Source organism: Ctenopharyngodon idella, chromosome 4 (assembly GCF_019924925.1).
Source record: "Ctenopharyngodon idella isolate HZGC_01 chromosome 4, HZGC01, whole genome shotgun sequence".
In the NCBI taxonomy this organism is placed as follows: domain Eukaryota; kingdom Metazoa; phylum Chordata; class Actinopteri; order Cypriniformes; family Xenocyprididae; genus Ctenopharyngodon; species Ctenopharyngodon idella.
In genome coordinates, this window is record NC_067223.1 from 28,309,667 (window position 1) to 28,334,743 (window position 25,077).

At 37.4% G+C, this 25,077-nt stretch overlaps 1 protein-coding gene across 1 annotated transcript in view; it reads left to right on the plus strand.

Annotated features, from left to right (window-relative positions):
• Positions 1-22,401, plus strand: part of ptprr (protein tyrosine phosphatase receptor type R) — a 34,356-nt gene extending 11,955 nt beyond the window's left edge. The window contains exons 4-13 of the mRNA XM_051891612.1: positions 3,633-3,743; positions 9,932-10,278; positions 13,305-13,494; positions 14,063-14,147; positions 15,210-15,289; positions 16,381-16,518; positions 16,605-16,715; positions 16,802-16,959; positions 17,132-17,245; positions 20,509-22,401. Of these exons, the coding sequence (XP_051747572.1) occupies positions 3,633-3,743; positions 9,932-10,278; positions 13,305-13,494; positions 14,063-14,147; positions 15,210-15,289; positions 16,381-16,518; positions 16,605-16,715; positions 16,802-16,959; positions 17,132-17,245; positions 20,509-20,602 (1,428 nt within the window). The 3' untranslated portion in view covers positions 20,603-22,401. The remainder of the gene's footprint in view (positions 1-3,632; positions 3,744-9,931; positions 10,279-13,304; positions 13,495-14,062; positions 14,148-15,209; positions 15,290-16,380; positions 16,519-16,604; positions 16,716-16,801; positions 16,960-17,131; positions 17,246-20,508) is intronic.
• The last annotated feature ends 2,676 nt before the right edge of the window (positions 22,402-25,077 follow it).

Genomic DNA, 25,077 nt, shown 5'->3' on the forward strand with positions numbered 1-25,077 from the left:
CATTTGTGTTCACATCATTCAAATAGCGCGTTTAGCAAGCTACGGAGAAACTGGCAGCCAGGTAACATGAGTAATCGATCCTGAGTGGAAATATCACTACCCTGATCACTACACGCATTCTAGCAGCACGGTAACGTTAGTCGGTGTATTCAGGGAAATTTCTCATACCCCTTCGTTCGAAGTGTGGTCCTGAAAAATATTCGTTTGAACGGCTATCTGGCCCTTACCCCTACCACTCCAGCCAAAAGAGAATCGAGACCCCTACCCCTTCACATGAACATGCAAAACGAAGGGGTAGGGGTAAGGGAAGGGGTAAGGGAAGGGGTAAGGGGTAGAAATGGGATTGGGCCAAAGTCTCCTGTGTTTCCGCTGGTTCTGTCCAGTTTAGAGTCTCCTGTCTCCAGAGTTCCCGCCCAGCCTCCCTCTTCCGCCTCCTCTTCCAAAGTCAGCCAGTCCATTAGCCCCGCCTCTGCTGGTTCCCTTCAGCCCCTTGTCTTCTCCTCTAATGCTCTATATTGTGTGGATTTGCCTCGGGTCTTCAGCTTTGCCCAGGCAAGTGGATCCCCCGGCTCCACCTCCAGCCGCTGATCCATCACTCCAACTTGGCTCCTCCTTGGCTTCTCCCTCCATCAGCTTCACCAGATACCATCGGCCTTGCGGCTTCACCGGGCTCCCTTATCCCTCTGGCTCTCCCTTGGTCAGATGTCACCCTGCCTGCCGACTCAGTCCTCACAGACTTACGAGCCATCTGCAGCACTCCGTCTCTCCACCCCTTCGGCTCCATCTGGCTCTGCCTTCCCTCCGCCTCAGTTCTCAGGCACCCTGGCTCCACCTTGGATGCTCTTTACCGCGGCTCCACCTTGGCCTCTAGGACCATCGGTGTCACCCGGTTCCATCTGCTCTCCATCTGTGCATAGGGCTCCACCTCCAACAGCCTTGTCTCTGTTGGTCATCTCCCTGGTGTCGAGAACTAAAATTCTACTCCTCCCTCCATTGACTCCACTGTGGGCTTTCATCCTGGCTGTCAGGTTCCCGACGTGCTACTTTTTCTTCCAGATCCTCCCTGGTTCCTCCCACCATCATTGCTGCTGTAGCAACTCGTAATGTAATAACTGCACATAATGTAAGAAGCATTACATTATAATTTAATAAAATGTTCATAATGTAATAATTTTCTCAAAATGTATTAAAACTTAATAGGTTAATAGGTTATTGTATGATAAATTTATTACATTATGAACACACTGTGCCCCACCCTCCTTCCTTAGCTGGACTGTTACGGCACAAGGACTCACCTTCCAGGAGAGGGGTGTAATGTCACGTGTAGCCTGTTTTGGTTTTGTTTTCTCTGTGTTTTGTTCTCATTTTGCCTGCCTGATTTGCAAGTTAGTTTCCATTGTTCTTAATTAGTTAACAACTGTTCTGTTTCTCCTTTGATTAATGTTTCCCTGTGTATATACTGTAAGCCATGAATTTCCCTAGCTAATTTGTCTGTTATTGTTGATGTGTTTGAGTAATTATTCCTGCTATCTCCTGAGTTTTTCATTGTGGATTATATTAAAGACTGTTTTTTCCCTGTACTCCTTTGTCGTGCACTTCACTCAGCACCACAGCGTAACAGTAACAGTCTTGCCTCCTACATATTGACTTTTTTTGACAAACCTATCCGAAGGTGCTCTATTGTTACTTGGTGCATGTAAAAAAAATCATGGTAATACCATGGTAACATCAAAATACATGGTAAAACCATCATACTTTAAAAAAAAAAAAAAAAAAAGATGTTATTACACCTTCTGACAAAATTCTAATGTTATAAAAATGCTGTCCGAATCCACTTTTGCTAGTTTAACGACGGGAAAAATGGTCAGTGCGCCCAGAGCAAGGTCTGAAAGGGTTGTCCCTATTCTCTTAATGAGTAATAGGTGTACACTCGCGTCATGGCGGATTCGCTATTTACATGGCGGAATTTGCAAGCGGAAAAACTGAACACTTCTCTAGCGAGGAAACGGATCTGCTCATGTGCGAGGTTAAAGCGCGTGAGCAGACCATCTACGGGATAAGCCAGATTTCACCAAAGCATTTTTATTTTTATGCACACAATAATAATCTTTTACATTGTAATCCTTTTATTTTTAATATTTCGCATGTTTGTGTCCTGCTGCGTGTCCCTTTGTGTAATAAGCAGAGTGTACGCACCCGCATAGGCGTGTATTACTAACAAGCTCTTTAAATAACAAAACAAATACTGCGCCATTGACTTTAGACCAGGTTTCAGTTGGTCAGTGGCGCAGTTTATTACAGTTGCCTCAAAATAGCAACACGCCAACAATGCGCCTGAACACACCTCATTTTCAGACCAGCACGTCTATGGGTGCACAAATGGGTACCAATTCATTTATTATTTAAACAATGTGGCGCATGATGCGAAAATGAAAACTGCGTCGGGCTGAAACTAGCAAAAAACACTTGCGTCGCGCCTGGTGCCGCATTGCGCCAGGTGTATGATAGGGCCGTAAGTATTTTTTAATACACTAAATGGGCAATGAATCATGGGAGATACAAACGGTAATTAAAAATAAATGCAATATTTTAAAGAAAAGTATATGCTATGTTTTGTATTATTTGAAATATATAATGTGAATAGCAATATTTTTTTTTTACTTTAGTCCATTAAAGCTTTAAGGCACTATTTCCTGACTTTACCCTTAAAACGTCGTTCCTCTTCGTAACTCAGGAGTCCCAATTTTTTTTTTTTTTTTTTTTATGATATTGACCTCCATAACTTAATTAGATTTTTGAAGTGTTTTACATTGTATTAAACCTGAAATTAAATAAAAAAATGATATACATATATATATATATATATATATATATATACACAGTGTATATATATAATTACCTTCAAAGAGGACCTTCACAGGAACAAGGTCATCTTTGACACTACTGTTATATAAAGGTATTGTTTGTAGCATCCAAGTACCTGCAAGTGCAAGGTTGCATTTATAGTTTCCAGTTTAATTTTTTATTTACCTACACGTTATTTAGACTTTGATACACACAAGTTCACTTCACCTCTGGAAAAGCATTTTTAATGCATCATAAAGTATAATATATTTGATGTTGATGATGTATTTTATGGCTTAATTGTCTTAATAATAAAATATAATATAATATTTATATAATTATTGTACTGTTTTTATACTTTTTGCAGTGTGACAAGTGCATTTTTAAGTATTTATTTCATGTAATCTCTCCATTAATAGGAGATCATTATTAATGATTAATAAACAACAAGAAAGATAAAGGTTAAAATATTTTTAAGTTGAATATAGCATGTTACCTTATAGGACCTTGCTGTTAACTACCCAAGTACAGGTGCGTGTGTGTTTCAGGACATTCATCCAGTGTGTGTGTGTGTGTGTGGGCAGGTTTAGGGGTGGAGTCAGCCTCTGTCTAACTCAACGTCAATGTCTTCCTTAAGATCGCTGACACTTGTTGATCCTTATAACACTTTTACTCAACCACAGTATAAATGCATGTTAGGGCTCTCAAAACTCATGCCCGATGTAGCATGTAGGTTTGACGTTGGGTCTGGGCACTGTTGATGTTCTTTTGTGTCTTTTTTTAAACAGAAGAATGTTTTCAAAGACCACCATGAGAAGAACAGCATCTGGGGTAAAGACGGCTTCTATGTGCTGGTTATCTGCCTCACAATATTCATCATCATCTTCACCTGTTTAATGGTACGTATCTCTCAGTCTTCTACCATACGGTTGATTTGAATAGGATACGATGCTGTGGGATGATTAATGAAATGCTCTTTATTAAACCATGTTCTCAGATATGTTTTATTGATTTTTTTTCAACTTTGTCTCAGAAGTTTCTCCTGAAATTCCTTCATAGAAATAGAAAGATATTCAAATAAATAGGTAGTTGTAATACAGACAACTTGAAATGACAACTCTGATGAGAAATGTTTAAGTTTGATCTTCTGATATCTTAAAAAGTTTGGTCTCTCCTGAGACTAGAAGTAGATACATGTAAGATTGCTGGGGTCTTCTCAGGAGAAACATCTGCGAAGCAGGAAACCTAGGTAAAAGTCTCCATTTGCTCTCCATTCAATTTCAGTGCTGTCTTGGAGAAATTAATAAGATATTAAAGAGACCTCATTTGTGATTTCTTGTCCTGTGGGTTTGAATATTGAGTTGTGAATTAAATATTGAATTTAAATTTTAAATTGAATTTATTCACTCGGGACAGTTAAAATACTTCCTGTTTCATGCTTGTCTCAGCAAACACCCTCATGAAGTAAACACCAACGGTTATTAACATTAAAACTGATATAATTCAAGTCTGTAAAGGCACTCCTTGGGTGTTGATATATTGTGAGTAATAGTGAAAAAGACCTGAACAGAAGCAGAGACACAGGATATGATACAGATAGAGTCATTGCAAAACGGATGTATTGTGGCAGAGGAAGTCGCATGGTTTCCTCTGGTGGTTCAGCACTTTAAAAGGATCAGCACTGCCATCTTGGTCACACCTGACTCCGCCCTCTGATTGGCTGATGTTTGCTCTTAACATTTTAAGTCTGTCTTAAGTCTTGTGATGACATCACAGCATGTCCTCAGAGCACCCACTCTCTCTCGCACTGGTGGACTGAAGAGCTTAAGGAATAATTACCACGTTAAGCTCTGACAGGGACTGCTGAAGCATTATTAGCATTGTGATTCTGTAAATACTAGGACAGGAGGAGTTTCCAAACTCTTTGATGCTGGGGACCACCAAATATGATGATCCTTTTGCGAGTGGCACCCCTTCCAACTTTATATATGTATTTTTATATTGTGAAAGATCAAAATATCATAAATAGGGTAAAATATTAGCTTTTTTCATACTACCCACCATTAGCCTTCTGTTAGATGTATAAAACTGAAAATAAACAAAACTATGGCTATGATCAGATAATAAAATTGTGCTTAATTTCATGATTTACAAATAGTCTTTAGAAAGCAGTATGAAAAAGTAATTATATAAAATTTGGTAAATTGTAACCAGGGTTATTATCATTAATTAAAAGTAAAACTATTAAAAACATTTCTGTTAACTAAATAAAGCTGAAACAAAATAAAATATAAATATTAGTTGAAAAACTTAAACTAAACGAAAATTTGAAATGTTACCTTGGCAATAAACTGAAATAAGTTTAAGTTAAAGAACTACAATTATTAACTGGAAATAAAATAAATTGAACCTAAATAGTACTGATTATAAATTTGACTCATTTTTTTTCTCTCGTGAAATAGGAGATTGTGATTAAAAGTGAAATTATTGACGTGTTTATATGCAAGTTTTTACGTCACAGAAGGCATGTGGCACAGTGTTTTTTGATTATATTGATTAACACCTTATAAATGTTAATTAATAATTCATACTTGATTAGGTTGGTCAAACATGATATGCTCTTAAGCAAATCTGCTTTTTGCCACTGTAGGGCTGCCGGATGCATTTGCAAGTTTCATTCGAGAATTCAAACCACGTTAGTGTCCGGAAGAAAATAATAACGGAAATAAAGGTGTTGTTTGTACAAAGGTAAAGTTCACTTGTTTGAAGTTAGCACTGAAACCATACCACACAGCTCATTAGGTTGAGGAGACCTCTGGTGGAAAACCTGGGAATTCCTGTATACAAATGTGAGCGCATATATTTTATGGCTAGAAAAAACATACTAAATTTAATTTGAGTAATTACTGATATAGGGGCATTGCTAAAATAGATGTAAAGGGGTTTTCCAACTAGATACATGCTTTTAAAACCATGAGAAAGAAGATGACTTAAATTACAACCTTCAAAGCATTTGCTTTAAACATGGACTGCATGTGTTTTAATGCGATGCAGAGTTTATTGAAGATTATAATGGCCCATTTATTTTCTCAACAAGATTTCAAAATGACTGGAAGTATTCAGTTTAAGAGACAATTTAAATTATGATGTAGAAGAAAAAAATTACTGTACTTACAAATTGTTTTTACAAATCGAATCAATCAATTCATTGGTTACACTTTACAATAAGGTTCATTTGTTAACATTAATGTATTAACTAACTTGAACTAAACATGAGCAATACATTTGTTACAGTATTTATTAATCTTTGTTAATGTTACTTCAGTTTGTTCATGTTACTTCACAGGGCATTAACTAATGTAACTCTTCATTTTAATAATGTATTAGTAAATGTTAAATTTAACATTAACAAAGATTAATAAATGCTGTAGAAGTGCAGTTCATTATTAGTTCATTTTAACTAATATAGATAACTAATGTTAACTAATGAACCTTATAAAGTGTTACCAATTCATTCATTCATTAATTATGATAATAGAGTTATTAAATCCAAATGTAGTAAATTTAAACTTAAATCAGAAAATTCCCGGTTGTAAGTGTTCTCCTTTGTTGCACATTTTCGTAAACATTAAACAGAGTTAGAAGAATCATTGTTGTATTATTGTAGTTATTGACTTGTTTTTCCTCAACAAAGTAACCAAGTTTTGTTCAAATAATGAATGATTTACATGGCTGTAACGTGGACAGCTGAATTCTTGAATATGATTGTAAGAGTAACAACAATAGCGTGGTTCAGGCTAGTGGTGAGAAATGAGGAAGTATGGTGTAGTTCTGTGATGAAATGTACTGTGAGATCTTAAACACTCAACTGTAGATTTAAGGAAGCTTTACTTACTGAATAAACAGAAGCTGGTCGAAGATAAAGATAAATCTTAATTATATTAAAATGTATTTACTTATTTATGAATATATAACTTCTATTATATACTTACATATAACTTAATTTATATATATGAATATATTGAGTGAATTTTTATTAAAAAAAATCTTTCAACTTAATGTATATGTGTCACGGATATGTTTAGTTTCATTGTGTTAGCTTGGTTTTGTTTCCTGTTTGCCTGTGATGCCAGTCGTTGTTAGTTTCTATGGATGTTAATTGAATTACACACCTGTTCCCTGTTCCATTAATGATCACCCCTTGTGTATTTAAGCCCTTAGTTTTTCCTCTGTTCTTTGTCTTGAGATAACGTTATGTTGTCAGTGTAGTGCTTCTGTGTTCCTTGTGTTTATTAAAAGTTAGTTTGTTCGCCACGCTTATTTCTCAGTGGATTTAACTACCGCAAACGCTGACAATAAGTGAATGTATTTAGTGAATTTTTATGAAAAAATATTGCACTATATCCTGCTGGGAGTGTAAGTTGGAGAAAAAAAGAAGTGGAGAAAAAACCTTGGGAGAAACCAGGGGACCAGTCCTCCTCTGGCCAGACGAAAGAACATGGTGTGATTATGATTCCAGGCTGTATCACAAATCAGATTGTGGATTGATATTGTTCAGAATATTTCATCCAGTCATTCTGCTTGAAGATCAGGGTACATCACGCTGGCATATGGAGGGAGGAGGAGTTGAAGCTGGCCATAGGTCTGTGCAGAGGCCTTGTCTGGTTCTCGTTGTCTTTGCTGAGGATCTGTACCGATGGCTGTCTAGTTGATGAGGTCTTCACATGGGATCTGTCTCTAGAGCTCACCTAGTTTTCATGGTCTCCACTGACATTCAGGGCTGTTGTGGTCGTCTCTAGGTGCAGGTTCTCCATCTGATCTGGATACGGGCTGGATATGGCTGACTGTGGTAACCTTGGGATAAAAATGAGACAGACTAATATTAGCATAGGCCATTCCTATTACGATGTAACATGTACATCGGATGTTATGAGAAGTGTTCCCGGTTCCGGTTGACCTAATTTAAGCAGCCTAACAATCCTTTAATGGATGTGAATTATAGAAATGTGATAATGTGTTATGTGTATGCCAGGTTAAAGAGATTATCAGTTTAAATCTAGATTAAAAACACAGAGTGTGTCTGCCTACCGAACAACGCTAGGAAGACTGTTTCAGAGTTTGGCCGCTAAATAGGAAAACAGATCAACCGCCCACAGTTGATTTTGAAATTCTTGCTATTATCAACTGGGCCAGAATTTTGAGATAGCACTGGACGTGAATGATTATATACATTAGTATATGTTGTACTGCTTTTTTGCTGAGAAACATTATTACAGTAATCATCATTAAAGGATTAGTTCACTTCAGAATTCAATTTTCCTGATAATTTACTCACCCCCATGTCATCCAAGATGTTTATGTCTTTCTTTCTTCAGTTGAAAAGAAATTAAGGCTTTTGAGGAAAACATTCCAGGATTCTTCTCCATATAGTGGACTTCACTGGGGTACAACGGGATTGAAGGTCCAAATTGCAGTTTCAATGCAGCTTCAAAGGGCTCTACACGATCTCAGACAGGAATAAGGGTCTTATCTAGCAAAATGATTGGTCATTTTCTAAAAAAAAAAGTAACATTTATAAACTTTTTAGCCACAAATGCTCATCTTGCACTGCTCTGCGTTGCGCCACGCATTACGTAATCATATTGGAAAGGTATGATGTATGATGTAGGCAGAAGTACCACGGTAGGGTGAAAAACTCCATCTCATTTTCTCCTCCAACTTCAAAATCGTCCGACATCGTTGTTTTTTTCTCTTTTTTGTAAAGGCCGTTTGACTTAGTCTTTGCATGTTTGGTTTGTAGACACTGGATCGGTACTTCCGCCTACATCACGCGTGACCTTTCCAACATGATTACACAATGCGTGGAGCATCGCAGAGCTAGTGCAATACAAGCATTTGTGGCTAAAAAGTATATACATTTTTATTTTTTTTAGAAAATGACCGATTGTTTCGCTAGACAAGACCCTTATTCCTCGGCTGGGATCGTTTAGAGCCCTTCGAAGCTGCACTGAAACTACATTTTGAAACTTCAACCCGTTGTACCCCAGTGAAGTCCACTATATGGAGAAAAATCCTGGAATGTTTTCCTCAAAAACCTTAAAGGAACACTCCACTTTTGAAATTAGGCTCATTTTCCAACTCCCCTAGAGTTAAACAGTTGAGCTTTACCGTTTTCGAATCCATTCAGCCGATCTCCGGGTCTGGCGGTACCACTTTTAGCATAGCTTAGCATAGTTCATTGAATCTGATTAGACCGTTAGCATCTCGCTCAAAAATGACACTCAAAAAGAGTTTCGATATTTTTCCTATTTAAAACTTGACTCTTCTTCTGTAGTTACATTGTGTACTAAGACCGACGGAAAATGAAAAGTTGCGATTTTCTAGGCCGATATGGCTAGGGACTATACTCTCATTCCAGCGTAATAATCAAGGAACTTTGCTGCCGTACCTTGGCTGCAGCAGGCGCAATGATATTAAGCAGCGCCTGTGACCCCCTGCTTGCACAGGGAGGGTGCCTTGCAACCATGGAGACATTTGTGAGAGGCGCTGCGTAATATCATTGCGCCTGCTGCACCCATGGTACGGCAGCAAAGTTCCTTGATTATTACGTCGGAATGAGAGTATAGTTTCTAGCCATATCAGCCTAGAAAATCGCAACTTTTCATTTTCCGTCGGTCTTAGTACACGATGTAACTACAGAAGAGTCAAGTTTTAAATAGGAAAAATATCGAAACTCTTTGGCCATTTTTGAGCGAGATGCTATCGGTCTAATCAGATTCAATGAACTATGCTAAGCTATGCTTAAAGTGGTACCGCCAGACCCTGGAGATCGGCTGAATGGATTCGAATCGTAAAACTCAACTGTTTAACCCTAGGGGAGTTGGAAAATGAGCCTGTTTTCAAAAAAAGTGGAGTGTTCCTTTAAGAAAGAAAGACATAACATCTTGGAGGACAGTAAATGATTAAATTATCAGGAAATTTTAATTCTGAAGTGAACTAATCCTTTAATGGCAATGAAAAAATCATTTACTTTCTTTAGTGTTGGGGTGACCTGAATTTGTTGTTTAACAACTTCCTTTTCCTTTAGGTGCTTTACCGAATAAAGGAGAAGGAATTCTTGGATCAGCAGCTTAAAGAGCCATCCCCACCTACCCGCGACGTGCAGCTGGCACCTATCCCTGTTCATGGTGCTCAGCCTCCTCTGACCCTCAAGAACAGCATGGTCCAGGCCAACCAGACGTCCAAACCCAGTGCCACCCATTCTACCAGCAGCACAAGCACCCCGTCCTGTAACATTAGCATCCATCAAACTTCCAGCGTGACGACGTCAGAGCCGCAGTGCCCATCCAGCCACTCTGTGGCTGAACTCAAACCCAGTGTGTCCTCCACACATTCACCCTTTAGGATGAAGCCTGTTGGAGGCCTGCAGGAGCGGTAAGACTTATTTTGTGCACGAAAGACTCTTTGATTTAGAGGAGTAATGTGATTGTTCACTCACCCTCATGTTGTTTCAAACCCACATGCTGCTATCTTTCTATAAAGACAAAAAAGGAGAATTTTAGAAGAATCTGCTCTTGTAACTGCAGCACATTGCGGCAAGTTTGATTTTGTTTTTGGCAAATGCCATTGATTTGTGTATGACGTAACCAGATGCAAATGTGCAAATTGGAATTCCGTCTTTCTGAGCTTGTCAAGCAACTAGTGATTAGTGATATAATTGACAAATTTACAAGAAGGAAATTGAGGAAAAAACTAAATGTTAACAAATATTTTGTAGGTCAGTGGACATTTTGCTTTTGTAGAGTTCTATTAGTGTTTTACCAAATATAAAATTTCAATGGCAACAATGTCTAATTACAAATGGCACACAAAGAAAATAATACTGCAGCAATGGGTATTATTCATGTGATGTGCCCCAGGGCCCCATGATCCTGACATCTGGGCTTTTTCTAAGACTACTGTATACGTTCACACTGCAGGCCCAAATTTGATTTTTTTTTTGCTCATATGTGACTCATATTTGATTTTTTTTTTTTTTTTTTTTTTTTATAACAGTGTGAACAGCACAAACCACAAGGAATCTGATCTTTTTTTATTCTGACTTCCATATGTGGTCCTCTAGATCAACATTCCTCATGGGAGTTTTACACAACAGTAGTTCTTTGGTCACTGAAAGTGAAAGACAGCCATATGACGGTAGTCAGTGGAGGGATGGTGAGCTGTTATACTCAAAAGTATTAGTATTGATTAGTCAAACTGTTCTTGAACAAATTTGATAAAGAGCATGCCAAAATGGATGTTAGGCTTTATCTCCACCGCGCTTGGGTGTACAAAACTTAACCTGTAATGTACACCTATTAGTCAAGTAATATGAAATAATTTTTTTTTTTGCTCGTAACATATAAATAGTTGTACAAAAAATCAACCTGGAACCGTTAGATTCAGTGTGGCATAGACATTGATCAATACCCAGTTTTCATGGCGGCCATTTTGGGCATCAGCCGTTTTAAATTTTAACATAAAATAATGTATTTAACAGATACAAAAATGTACCATTATGAAACCTGGTATGTGTCATTGGCACCCTGCCCTTTAGGTACCTTAAAAGATTGTGGTCAAAATTATAATTAAATTTCAAAAAATGCTTACCTGTTTTCTAGTTTTACCTGTCGTCATGAGACTGGTCTTGCTAGATTCCCATAGATGGCCAAACTTTTTGATTTACTTTGAAAACCTATTTTCTCAAACGTCTCTTAGAGTGTTGGTCCAATTTTTGCCAAATGTGACTTATATCAACTTAAGACCATGCCAGCAAAAAGTTATGGATTTCATGTTGCTATACTAAATCGTTATAATTTAACACATCAACTAATTTGATGGTACGATGCCAAACTGAATCTGAGGCTGTATCTCTGCAATAGAGTACCTCAGGGATGACGTGTTTTTGTAGGCCAGCCCAGAAGTTAGCGGCGCACGGGTTCCCTCGATCGAAAGCCTATGCATTTTTCCCATAGACTTTTGGAAATTCGCAAAAAATAAGCTTTTGTTTTTGCGCACAAAAAGTATTCTCGTCGCCTCATAAAATTAAGTTTTTCAGCTTGCTGATTATGATCTGCGCTGTGTATGAATACTTATCCACTTTTTCATGACAAATGCTGTCCAAATGTCCTGTTTGTCATGATGACATCTAAAGTCCCCGCCAAAGGAAGTAGTCCCTTTTAGCAATTTGTTAGCAACCGCCATTTTTACGACACAATAAAGGTTTAAAAAAATCACAAGTGGGTTATACCTGGTGTGTTTTATGTCATAGATCAAAACGTGAAAATATTTAGAGGCTTTGTTAACCACAGACCTTATTTCAGGCGATTTAGCAAAAACCCATTTAAAAAAAAAACCCATAGACTTTAGGGCAATGGAACCGGAAGTCCTAAAATGCAAACTCGCTTCCGGGTTTTGCCTACAAAAACACGTCATCCCTGAGGTACTCTATGGCATATACTGACATCAAAGTTTGTGTGTGTTATTGTCTCCCCACACTGACCACACAACATCAATTTGGTCACAGCGCCACCTATTGATCAAAAGAATTAAGGACATTACAATTACAATAGGTAACATTCAAATAATTGTATCCCGTAAGAAATACCCGTATACCCGTAAGAAATAATTGTATATCTGTAGGTTTTCAACCATTTTCAGCTATATTTAACCATGTATCAACATTTAACAATATGAAATTAAAACTGTGCTTGTGAAAACCCAGTCTCCTAAAATATTAAAATTATAATATTAACACTGTTGAACAACAATGTTGTGAGTGTTTTAGTGCTTTGTTATGGAATACACAACATGACTTTAACATGTTTACTCGTACCTAACTTAGTTCAGACTAATTCATGAAGATGTAAGGTGTTACATGTTTAAGTTGTGCATATGTCTGATTAATTTCATATGTATAAGAGTGAGTTAATTAACCTGCTAGCAAAGTGCTTCATTTTACCGCTGTTCAGCTCTCGCAGCTCAGTAGTACCCAACATTATTATGACTCTATGAAACTATCATTCTTTCTTGATTTTTCTTCAAAAAAAAAACAAAACAAATATAAAACAACCAAACGTACAAAGAACTGTATGTTGCATTGGTAATGTCTGAGGTGTTATTTTTCTTGTCATATTTTGCCAACAGTACGTTTTAAATAAAACAGTTTAATTGTCATAATGATGAACATTTTAAATCTTGTCTTTGTTTTTGATGACAAAATAAAAACCTTTGTAAAAGGGTTAATCTGTAAAATTAACTGTGTTAAACTGAAACTGCAATGCTTGTGTCTCAAATCATTAGAGTATAATTTCTTTTCCCAGTAGGTGAAAATAGATTTGGTTTAACACACTTTCCTGATTGTTTTTTTTTTCTTTTTTTTTTTTCCTCAAATATTACTGTTATGTCTCTGTCTCTCGCAGACGAGGATCTAATGTCTCTCTGGTGCTGGATATGAGTTCTTTGGGTTCAGTGGAGCCTTTGAGTTGTGGGGTCGTGACCCCACGAGAGCGTGCCACTCAGGAATACCTGCAGTCAGCCAGTCGGGTCCTCTCACGGCAACAGCTTCGTGACATCGCATTGAACACCCAGAGGCTGCACACAGAATTTGTCGTAAGTGACACTAATACTTTTAGCATTAATGTGGTTCAATTTGACTTTTATGAGTCATGGGAATTACACACAGTTGGGGTTCAGTTAAAGTGTATTTCCTTGATGTTGTTACGGGTTGCTCCACAAAAAATGATGACAAGGAAGATACAAATAAGGTTATTTACTTGAATAAAACAAAGCAAAAGCAATAATCCAAGAAAGTATAATGTAACAGTGTGTCCTATACGCAAACAACACGAGATGAGGGGCTTAAACAGACAAGATAACGAACTGAATACACATAGGTGGGATCTAATTAATGAGTAACTAAGGTGACAAGCTAGTGGCGGAAAACAGAGAACAAAGGAAAACTAACTAGTTAACTAAGGCAGGCAAAATAGGAATTTAATACAATGAAAATTAAATCAAAACTGATCATATCTGTGGCAGATGTAGTATTTAATGGATGTTTAATGTGATATCTGAATGTAATATGCTGAAATCTACAGTAAGGCCTATATAAATGTAATGTGCTTATGTAATGGTGTTGACCATTTCCATTGTACTCAGCTCAGTTTTTTATCCACAGGAAATTCCCATGAACTTTGTGGATCAGAAAGAACTGGATATCCCAAATCATGGATCAAAAAATAGATACAAGACCATTTTGCCAAGTTAGTATCTTAACATTTTATTGTGTTATTTCACTTTGAGTTGAGAATTGGTATTGGTATTGACTACTGAAATAGTATTGTGGCTACATTTACATGCAATAAAATCAGTTAATAATTGGATTGGTGACTCAATCGGACTGAAAAGCCTTCTCGTAAACTCACTGAATGATACAACCAAGTTCGATCAGAATGACATTTCGATCCAGTTAAAAGGGGTGGTGTAGGGGTGTATGTATCTTAAATAGTACCTGTTGCAGGTATTTGTCAATACCTGCAAAAGACAGGGGTTGTGTCCTATTCTCAATCTTCATCTTTTGAACCCAGTCATGACCTAAATATGATCAAATTTTGCATTAGTATCTTTTCACACTGTCAGTCACGCACATGTGGGCAAACTCTGACGATATCCCTGTTCTTGGCTCATTTTGATCTGATCATTGAATCAGTGAGTTGTTGACTCGAGAACAGCTGCAATCGGATCAGTTTGATTCACAAATTAATCGTTCAGTATAATTTTTGAACCAATTCATCAGGTTCATTGGAAAGAATAGGGTCGTTCATGAATCGGACATTGCTATTGTGTCTCAAAGGGGGTGGCGATTTCATCATTTCGAAATAACGAGGAACGATATGTTGTTTTGAAATGCAAATGGAGTAAAAATAGTATGCTTTGGAATTTGGTGAAGTTAAAGTTTCATAAAATAAAAATATTCTGATAAAGTACAGATACTTGAAAAATGTACTCAAGTACAATAGCGAAGTAAAAATACTTTTACTATTACTGTCCAACACTGTGCATTATGGATGTTTCCTTATCTATTATGCAAAAGGGAAGACAACATCCTTTATTCTCTAGTCAGGTAGCACTGATTTCAAAATTGTTTTCGCATTTCTACTGCATAGGCAGCCAAGTTTTATTAAAAAGCCCATTTACCCCTTTGATTATAACATATGTTTGCTTTATAAATGCCATTCTGTTGTGCACTAATGGGCCACTGTAGTATACTGGTGAATCAATTAGAATGCTACAGAAATTTTCACAAAATTTACATTTCATTTCAGATCCACATTCCAGGGTTATTCTGAAGACTAAGAACTCAAACGACCCGCTCAGCAGTTACATTAATGCCAACTACATACGAGTAAGTTCTCACAATTTCTTCAATAGCCTATGATAAAGAGCCTCTTAATGTCCTTCATAAGGTAACTTTACTTAAAGGGTTAGTTCACCCAAAAATGAAAATTCTATCATTAATTACTCACCCTCATGTCGTTCCACACCCGTAAGACCTTCGTTCATCTTTGGAACACAAATTAAGATATTTTTGATTAATCTGAGAGGTATATGACTCGTCCATAGACGGCAATATAATCAACACTTTCAAGGTCCAGAAAGGTACTAAAGACATCGTTAAGACAGTTGACGTGACTACAGTGGTTCAAACTTAATTTTACGAGGCGACAAGAATACTTTTTGTGCGCAAAAACAAAATAACGACTTTATTCAACAATCTCTTCTCTTCCCTTTCATTAGCTTTACGCAGTTGACGCAGTAAGCACAGTGAGGTTTCCGTGTTTACGTCTGAATGCCGGCTCAGTATTGGCCAAAGCTGATCACGTGAGCAGCACGACGCATGCGTGTGATGCTGACGCAGGAGCCGGCCAATAACGAGTCGGCGTTCTGACGTAGAACCTGGAAGCACTGGACGTAAACAACGTATGAGAATGACACAGAAGAGAAGATATTGTTGAATAAAGTCGTTATTTTTGTTTTGTTTTTGCACACAAAAAGTATTCTCGTCGCTTCATAAAATGAAGGTTGAACCACTGCAGTCACGTCGACCGTTTTAACAATGTCTTTAGTACCTTTCTGGACCTTGAAAGTTTTGATTATATTGCTGTCTATGGACGAGTCATATACCTCTCGGATTTCATCAAAAATATCTTAATTTGTGTTCCGAAGATGAACAAAGGTCTTACGGGTGTGGAACGACATGAGGGTGAGTAATGAATGACAGAATTTTCATTTTTGGGTGAACTAACCCTTTAAATCTACTACCAGCAGAAATTGTAAAGTTAAACATTATGACAAGAAAGTGTAGTTTGATCTCAAACTTATCCAAGTATCGAAGCGTCTTGCTGCTCTAACTTGGCTCTGATGGTGCTTCATACTTACAGTTCACCTCCATTATGTCATTATACCTGTTTAAGTTCAGCACTTTTTTTTATCCAGGGCTATCTTGGAGATGAGAGGGCCTTCATTGCCACTCAGGGTCCAATGATCAACACGGTGAATGACTTCTGGCAAATGGTCTGGCAAGAGGACTGCCCTGTCATTGTCATGATTACAAAATTGAAAGAGAAAAATGAAGTAATTTTAAATAAAAATATCTATAATGCTCTTAGTATGACTAAAATAGACTGTGCACATGCAAAGAGTTTGTTTTACTGTTCCAGAAATGTGTTCTGTACTGGCCTGAGAAGAGGGGGATCTATGGGAAGGTGGAGGTCTTCGTTAATAATGTGAAGGAATGTGACCACTATATAATCCGCTCCCTTATACTAAAGGTATTTGCGTTATAAGAAAAATTAATAATCCAAAAGAAATACTTTTGTCAGATAATCTAATGGATCATATATTCTTGTTCCCTCAGCATGGAGGCCAGAGTCGTAAAGTGCAGCACTACTGGTATACCTCATGGCCAGACCATAAGACCCCAGAGAGCGTTGGACCCCTGCTGCAGTTAGTTAATGATGTTGAGCAGGACAGAAGGGGCTTTACATCCTCTGGGCCGGTTATTGTACACTGCAGGTACAGAAGCTTATCAGCAAAACATTCAAAAGTGTCTACCAGTTGATGCACTGCTGATGCACTTTATATAAAGTATCGTTCATGTATTATAGTGAAAAACTACTCATAATCCAGTCACAATACAAACAAAAAGAACTTGAAAACCATTTAACTTAACTTTGAACTTTTGTAGTGCTGGAATTGGTCGGACGGGGTGTTTCATTGCTACAACAATTGGTTGTCGTCAGTTGGAGCTGGAAGGAGTTGTGGATGTGCTGGGAATTGTGTGCCAACTTAGGACAGACAGGTAAACTGTTTCACTGTTTTGCAATTGAAATATCATGACAACTTTCTGAATAGTTTTAGCAGGTTATCGAATATGGCAATGTTAAAGGGATAGTTCACCCAAAAATTAAAATTTGATGTTTATCTGCTTACCCCCAGGGTATCCAAGATGTAGGTGACTTTGTTTCTTCAGTTGAACACAAATGATGATTTTTAACTCCTACCGTCGCGGTCTGTCAGTCAAATAATGCGTGTAAATGGGAACTCCATCTATAAGAGTCAAATAAACACGACAGACAAATCCAAATTAAACCCTGCGGCTCGTGACGACACATTGATGTCCTAAGACACGAAACGATCGGTTTGTGCGAGAAACCGAACAGTATTTATATCATTTTTTACCTCTAAAAGACCACTATGTCCAACTCCGTTCAGCATCTTAAAAATCATCATTTGTGTTCTACTGAAGAAACAAAGTCACCTACATCTTGGAGACCCGGGGGTAAGCAGATAAACATCAAATTTTCATTTTTGGGTGAACTATCCCTTTAATGTATTTGGTCTTGGCATATTAGTTCTGCTAAGTGCAGTGCTGCTGCAGAGCAAGTATGGACTTACTACTGTTAATAGATACACAGACACACTGCTGTGAGCATGTAAAGTGCTTCCACTGCAGGAACTTTCCCCATGAACTAGGAACTTTGGGATGGTACTCGGTGTGTTTTGACTGCAGGAACCAGGGTCTAAATGAAGTTCCGGGTAAAAATTCCCCCTCAGAAAGTACCTGCTCGCTAGGTAGTACTTTTTCAAAGTTCAGGAACTTTCGGGGGTGGGACTTGAGTGCTGAACATGCTGATTGGTTGAGTTCACGCAGCATTTTATTTCAACCATCGTTTTTTTAACAAAGTCTGTTGTGGTGCGTCCAGTAAGAGTTGTTTACTATTCGAATCAACAATAGAGTTTAAAAAATATGACTGATGGACTGACGAAGAGGTTCAGGCTTTATTAAGCTTATGCGGAGGACGAAATCCAGCGGGAACTGTAAAGTCGCGCGCAGTCCTACGTCACTGGACTATCTTCACAGTACTTAAGACCGCTATGGAAACGCAGCTAGCAATAGGTCTAGGGGGAAAAAAGTTCCTGGGACAAATTTTTCTGGGTAATTTCGATGGAAACGTTGCTTAAGATATACTGCAGCTACATAAATAAACATACATAAATCCTGTATCAGATCTAGGCAGGTGGAGCTGGGGGAGGTGGAGGGTTTCAGAGGAACTTGCATTGCAGGACTAGCCTACAGGCTACAGCAAACACTGAACCAGACTATTAAAATGTTGAGCAAGCAATCTCATTGGCTGCAGGATCAGCAGAGGCTAATCAGCTTGTGCCATGCAGTAATGATGTGATTGCTTACAGATTGCATGTAAGGTCCAATCAACTCGTGCCCTCTAGAACTTTATGACTGAACTATAAGGTCATAAAAAGTCTTAACCCTCTGGTCGTCTTTGTTTAGGGTTCACACTTGGCTCCTTCACAGTCAAAAGTGACCGAAGCCTTGAAATGTAAATGTAATATATTTTTGTTCAGTAACATTTTTTGATTATTATTTAAAATTTTGAGGGTATTTTATGATACTTTGCAATATTTATATAATTTTTATTAGCTATTTTACCCCATTGAAAATAATTTTTTTCTAATATATTTTTAAATTACTTTTCAATGAAAGCAGTATTCCATGTTAAAACAAAGACAAGGCATTTAAAATCCATTTTTTTTGAAGGTAGATTAGTGCCATCTGGTGGGAGTAAAAAAAGAAAAACTTTTGTAATGCCCACTAGATTCCTATATAGTTCTATATAAAGTGGCTTATAAGTGTTTTTTTTTTTAGACATAAATGCTTATTTTTATTAAGTTGTGGATTTGGATTTGACATTCTCAAAGACTACCTTTTGTCAAGCTTTAGATTTTTTTTTAAATTATTATTTTTTTTTTTAAATGTTGATTTGAGGTGTCAGTTTTTACATTAATTTTACAACAGTCAAACCTGAACACATTTTGTTACACATATTAACATCAAAATTCAATAAAAATGTAACAAAAATGAACAGGTATGTTTTGTTACAGCTTAATAAATCTAGATCTGATCTGATTTCAATCTCTTATTTGAATTTTTTGGCTCAATTTTACCATATTGTTACATCCACACCGGTTCATTTGTGTGTATAATAGTATGTGGGTAAGTGAGTGTGTATTTGAGTGGGTGTGTCTGTTCTGTTCTCTCAATGTTTTAAAGTGCAACCTCTTCCTTGCTGTTCATTTTTTACTGCTTTGTGGCTGAATTATTGATTTTATTTCACACATTTGCATAAACTTGCTCTGTGTTATAGTCGCGCTAGTATATATGAATGGGGTGGGGGTGGATGTGTCTATTTTGCACTCTTGACATTTTAGGGTGTACTCACACTAGGCACGGTTGCCTTGAACCGACCCCGAGCGCGATTGTCCCCCGTCCCTACTCCCCCTCTGGCCTGCACTCATATTGCACTTAACTTTCCGTGCCGGAGCACACTTACGTCATATACGATGCAACTTTTTGTAGCCGCGCTCTGTCCCACCTCTTCCAAGCGGGCCAGGCACGGAACGGAGCGATCACACTTGTCAAACGAACCGGGCTTTGGGGGTCAAATGCGCTCAGGCACGGTTCAGAGCGCCTAGTGTGAGTACACCCCTAGAGTGTCACCCCTTCATTGCTGTGCACTTTTTTCAGCACATTGGCTGATTTGTAGTTTGTACCATCAAAAGATTCTCCAAGTTTTGTATTTTTTCGTATGTCCCATTCATTTCTATGTCGGTCATTTTTGACCGTGAAGGAGCCAAGTGTGACTTTTTTTTTCCCGACCCTTTAACATATCCGAATCATGTCCATGATTTTTTTGTGTGTTCACATAGCTAATGCGACAAAAGTCGCCAAGTGTCATCCCATTCCGATTAAAATTTCAAAATGATAACTTTTTCGGTAATTTTTGACCTAAAAGGACCAGAGGGTGTATAACAAACGTCTTAATTATCATTTTAATAGTTCTTAAATTTGGGGACGGAAAACAGGAATCGCTATTTTTTTTTTTTTTTTTTTTGTGATTTTTGTGAAGGTGGAGCTGTTGCACATTCTTCTGTCTTGCTGTTTCAGAACAGTTTGAAATGAATATCAAGTGATTGCTTATGATCTACTGTTGATGAATTATGACAGTGTTGCTGCTTGTAATCATGCGGTGTCTTTTTCCGCAGGGGTGGTATGATCCAGACTGAGGAACAATATGAATTTGTGCATCATGCCTTGAGTCTCCATGAAAGCCGCCTTCCTGCCGAGCCTGGACAATGAATTTTAGCACCTAGAGGAGCTTCAGTTTTCATACCAAGAGATCTGCTATTGCCATGAGGCGTCTGAATCAAGAGAGAAGGCGCCAGATAGTGTTTGAGAAGATGGATTTTGTCATGTGCGTGTCAAGGCAAGGGTTGCACACATCTGATGTTGTCTGGAAGCCGGTGTTGTCGGCAAATGTATTACTTGTCATAACTTTTCAATAGCCTCTGTCAGCTTTTCAAGGCTCTCAAATGGTTTTGCCACTAGTGTTAAAGTGTATCAGTGTCATTGTACAAGGTCCAGTTCCACTAAATAATGCTTTTTTTTAACAGTATACACAGCATAAAGACTTTTAAATCAGTTTTGCTTCATTTTTTCCTGATTATAGGTTGCAAAACACCGTGGGCATTTTAAATATACTGAATTGTCTTTATGCTGCAGTATAAATGAGGTATTAATATTCTGTGTATGATAGTATGATCATGTTTTATCAGAATACATATTCATTTTTCATTTTTGTACCTATTTGTTAACAGTTTGAGCATATTCTTCTGCTGATGCAGAACACGATTTTAAAATATTTTGACTGTTTCCTGCGTTGCTGCTGCTGAATCTACAGCTGCGAGTTTAAAGTCGGAATTGAATGTTATGAGAGACTGGATGCCTCAAAATTTATATTGCGTTGTCATCGCTGTAATGCAAACCAACAGCAAAACCAGCAAACAAATGACTCATATGAGCAGGTTCTTTTAAATAACAAACAAATATGGAATTCATGATTTTTCCACTCTGTCTACAGACTTACTAAATCTGTCACCGATCCTTATGGAACCGGAATTGAGTAGATTAAAATTGAATTTAAAAATCCTTATTATTAGGGAAGAGAATCATAGAAAAATTAACTAATTGAATAAATATATAAAGAAATAACAACAAAAGCAAATACATTTGAGAAAAGTATATAATATAGCTACAATTTTGGAGATTTTATTTTTATCTAAAGGTAATGTTATTTTAGTGTCTTATTAAAAATATTACCCCCAAATGTATACATTTTTAGTGTATTTTAGGGTTCACGTATCCCGGGACCACAAGGGTTTTGCTGCTAATACTGCAGTTGTTTATGGCTTTAGGAATTAACTGTTGTATGAGAGTGAATATTTCTAAGACATTTGTTTTCTATTGTATTTATTATTATGAAAATTATTGTTATTATTACCTGATACTTTTATAAACTATGGTTATCGTCAGTGTGCACTGTTACGCTATATATTTTCCACTATGTGGGCTTAATGTTAGGCAGTCAGTGACTTTTTCCTATTTATGCTTAATGATGATTAATGTGAATACTCTCAATAATAAACAATCTATCATAACCACAATACCAGTATTATAATCTGCACATATAGATGCCTCAAACAGTGGGGGTAGCAGTATAATCTGTTTTAATATGAAACTTTGGTTGTGGTAGAATTAATTAGTCTCGTATAATGGGATGTATATTATAAATGCATAACTTGGTCCTGATAATCTTTTAGAAGATATTTGTTTATGCTATACAGATAGTTCTTTGCATTTATATCGTGTGTTCGGTCCTATTACAATGTTAAACCCTCACCTAAAGCCATAATATCTCATGTTTACATTTTTGGCAGTGCAAGTTCATCAAATATGCTTATTCTGTTATTAAAACCTGTCATGTGAAGAAGTGTTTTTGTAAATAAATAAGTGAAACTGCCTAGTCAGAAAGCAAAGTACAGAAACTATGATTCTGACTTTATGGTCATTACTGCCAATAAATTAACCCTCGGTTGTCATGTCTGGATCGGGTATTTTTGTTCTCAGGAGCTGTTTAAGTTAAGTTTTCTAAAAAACTAAAACGGAAAACTTTTTATGCGTTTTGGCCTTTCATTTACATGACAACAGCGTTTTGGTGACCTGAAAACGCAAACTTTTGAAAACGGGTTTCAAACTGCAAGTTTTTGAAAACGGTCTCCATGTAAACAACAAAAACGCGAATCTGTGAAAACGATGACATCATGCACATGCGCATTACATGATCAGTCTATTGTTTCATCGCCATCTAATGGCCTGGCAGCAGAATACAGCGTTTTTAGTCATTTTCACGGATTCGTATGACAATGGTGTCGTCTGTACGCGGAAAACTCAAAGGAAAAATTTTTAACCATATCGTTGTCAATTTTTTTATATATCAAATGTAAATTTATGTCCCTGTTACAATTGTCCTGGTTAAATAAACTTAAAGAGAGACCAAATACAATTTTAATTTGTATTTTTACACTATGTAATGTTCTGTTTATTAAAACCAAATATAAATTTCGTTAAGTTTTACGCATTTTTACATTTATTCCAAAATAATAGGCTAACTAAAGGCAGTAACAATACAGTATCTCACAGAAGTGAGTACACCCCTCACATTTTTGTAAATATTTTATTATATCTTTTCATGTGACAACACTGAAGAAATGACACTTTGCTACAATGTAAAGTAGTGAGTGTACAGCTTGTATAACAGTGTAAATTTGCTGTCCCCTCAAAATAACTGAACACACAGCCATTAATGTCTAAACTGCTGGCCACAAAATTGAGTACACCCCTAAGTGAAAATGTCCAAATTGGGCCCATTGAGCCATTTTCTTTCCCCGGTGTCATGTGTACCTTTAATTTCCACAAGCGAATTGCTCACTAAAAACCCGCGCAGTCATCATGTTTTCAGGCCATTTCAAGTTTGATTTTGACGTGACATAATGTGGTGATATCTAAGGGGGTGAGTTGTTACTTACTTTTCAATTAGTCTTCCCATTGACGCCATCGTTGTCGTCTTCATTCAGCCTGATTCGACGAGAATGCGCACGAAAACAAGAGGTGGGATTTATCGCACAAACCAATCATATCCAATCATAACCGATCATATCCAATCATAGTGCTATGAAAGCACTGCCTCCTCTCACGTGACTTTCCCCCATTCATTCTCAACTACCCCCCCCCACTGCAATCTTTAGGGGTTCTGCTTTAACTCTATGTGATCAAGGGAGGCACAAGAAACGCGAATTCCCCGCTGTAACTTCACCTGCAGGTTTCGCTGTTGGACAGTGTTTCTTTAGAAAAATTAGTAACTTTTACACTTTGTGATGTCAAATTTTGTAATATTTGCATTGTTTTATTTTTGTAATATGGATTATTTTCTCATCCTGTTTTTTTGAGGCGGCACTGCCTCCCTTGTCTCCTTGGAGGAAACGCCCCTGGTGTAAACGTACCCTTATTTTGATGTTCTTTTCATTCCATTTGGTTTTTCCTTTCCCTCAGTTGCCTAGGTTTTTAATGCTGCGCCCCAATTTGCCTACTTATACTACGCTCTAAAAGTATGTACTCTTTTTGTGGAGAAAAAGTATATACTTTAGAGTGTGTAGCATTAGAGTAGACAAACATACGGTTTGAAGCTTGACGCTGCTATTTTGAACCAATAAACAGAACAAAAAACAGTTGAAGGATGAAGTGCACACACAAGGGAATGCAAACAACACACTTTTACAACCACAGAAAGATAACAGCACCGAGTTAATGACAGAGATGAAGGTTACACTTTATTTTGATGGTCCCTTTTGAACATTCTGTTGACTAGAAGTAACTCTGCAACTACATGTCAACTAACTTTGTCGCTCTGAGACCCTGAAAACACTTATTACAAGTCGCACGCTTTACTTTGAAACACACAGTGCATATATGCATATAATTAAATTTGTCTTTGTGATTAGAAAATCGCACCAAGCAATATCGCGACTTCTCTTTAATGTTGGTATATCGCGCAGCCATAGACTAAACTGTTTGTGTCTGTCATTCGCTGAAATTTTGCTGCAGCTAATTATAACTTTGCGCAACCCACAGTTCAAAAACCCCTACTCTAAACAAATATAAATGTTATTGTTTTTTCTCACAGTTTTGCTAGTTTTAGTCTCAAGCTGATGACATAAAATCCAGGTAAGCATGCCCATTGTCCATGCTCCTTGAGTTGTATCAAAGTCCCTTGAAGAAAAGTCATTTCACTCGGCGGCCATCTTTGAAACGCCCCTCAGGCATGCAAGTGCAGCTCCTATCTCTATGAATGGGGAAACATCAAATTCTCCAGAGCTGTTTGCCAAGCTTTCGATCAAATTTCATATTTGAAATCACCAATGAAATCTGACAACAACTGTCTCATAAATTTTGTTCAAAGCTCGAATCATGACAAAAAAAATTTATTTTTCATGCTGGATCCAGCTAATGCGCATGCGCAGTCCTAAGTGCGCGTCTCTATAGGAAGCGCGCATCTGACTGTTTCTATAGGAACCGGAGCTTCTAATGGCCACTGCAGTGACGCGATGACTTTACCAATCGGCGATTAGCGGGAATTAAGTCATCTCAAGATTCCGGTAAATACGAGGTGGCGTGAACGCAGCATTATTCCGCCATATTGCACGTTGCACTTTCTCCCA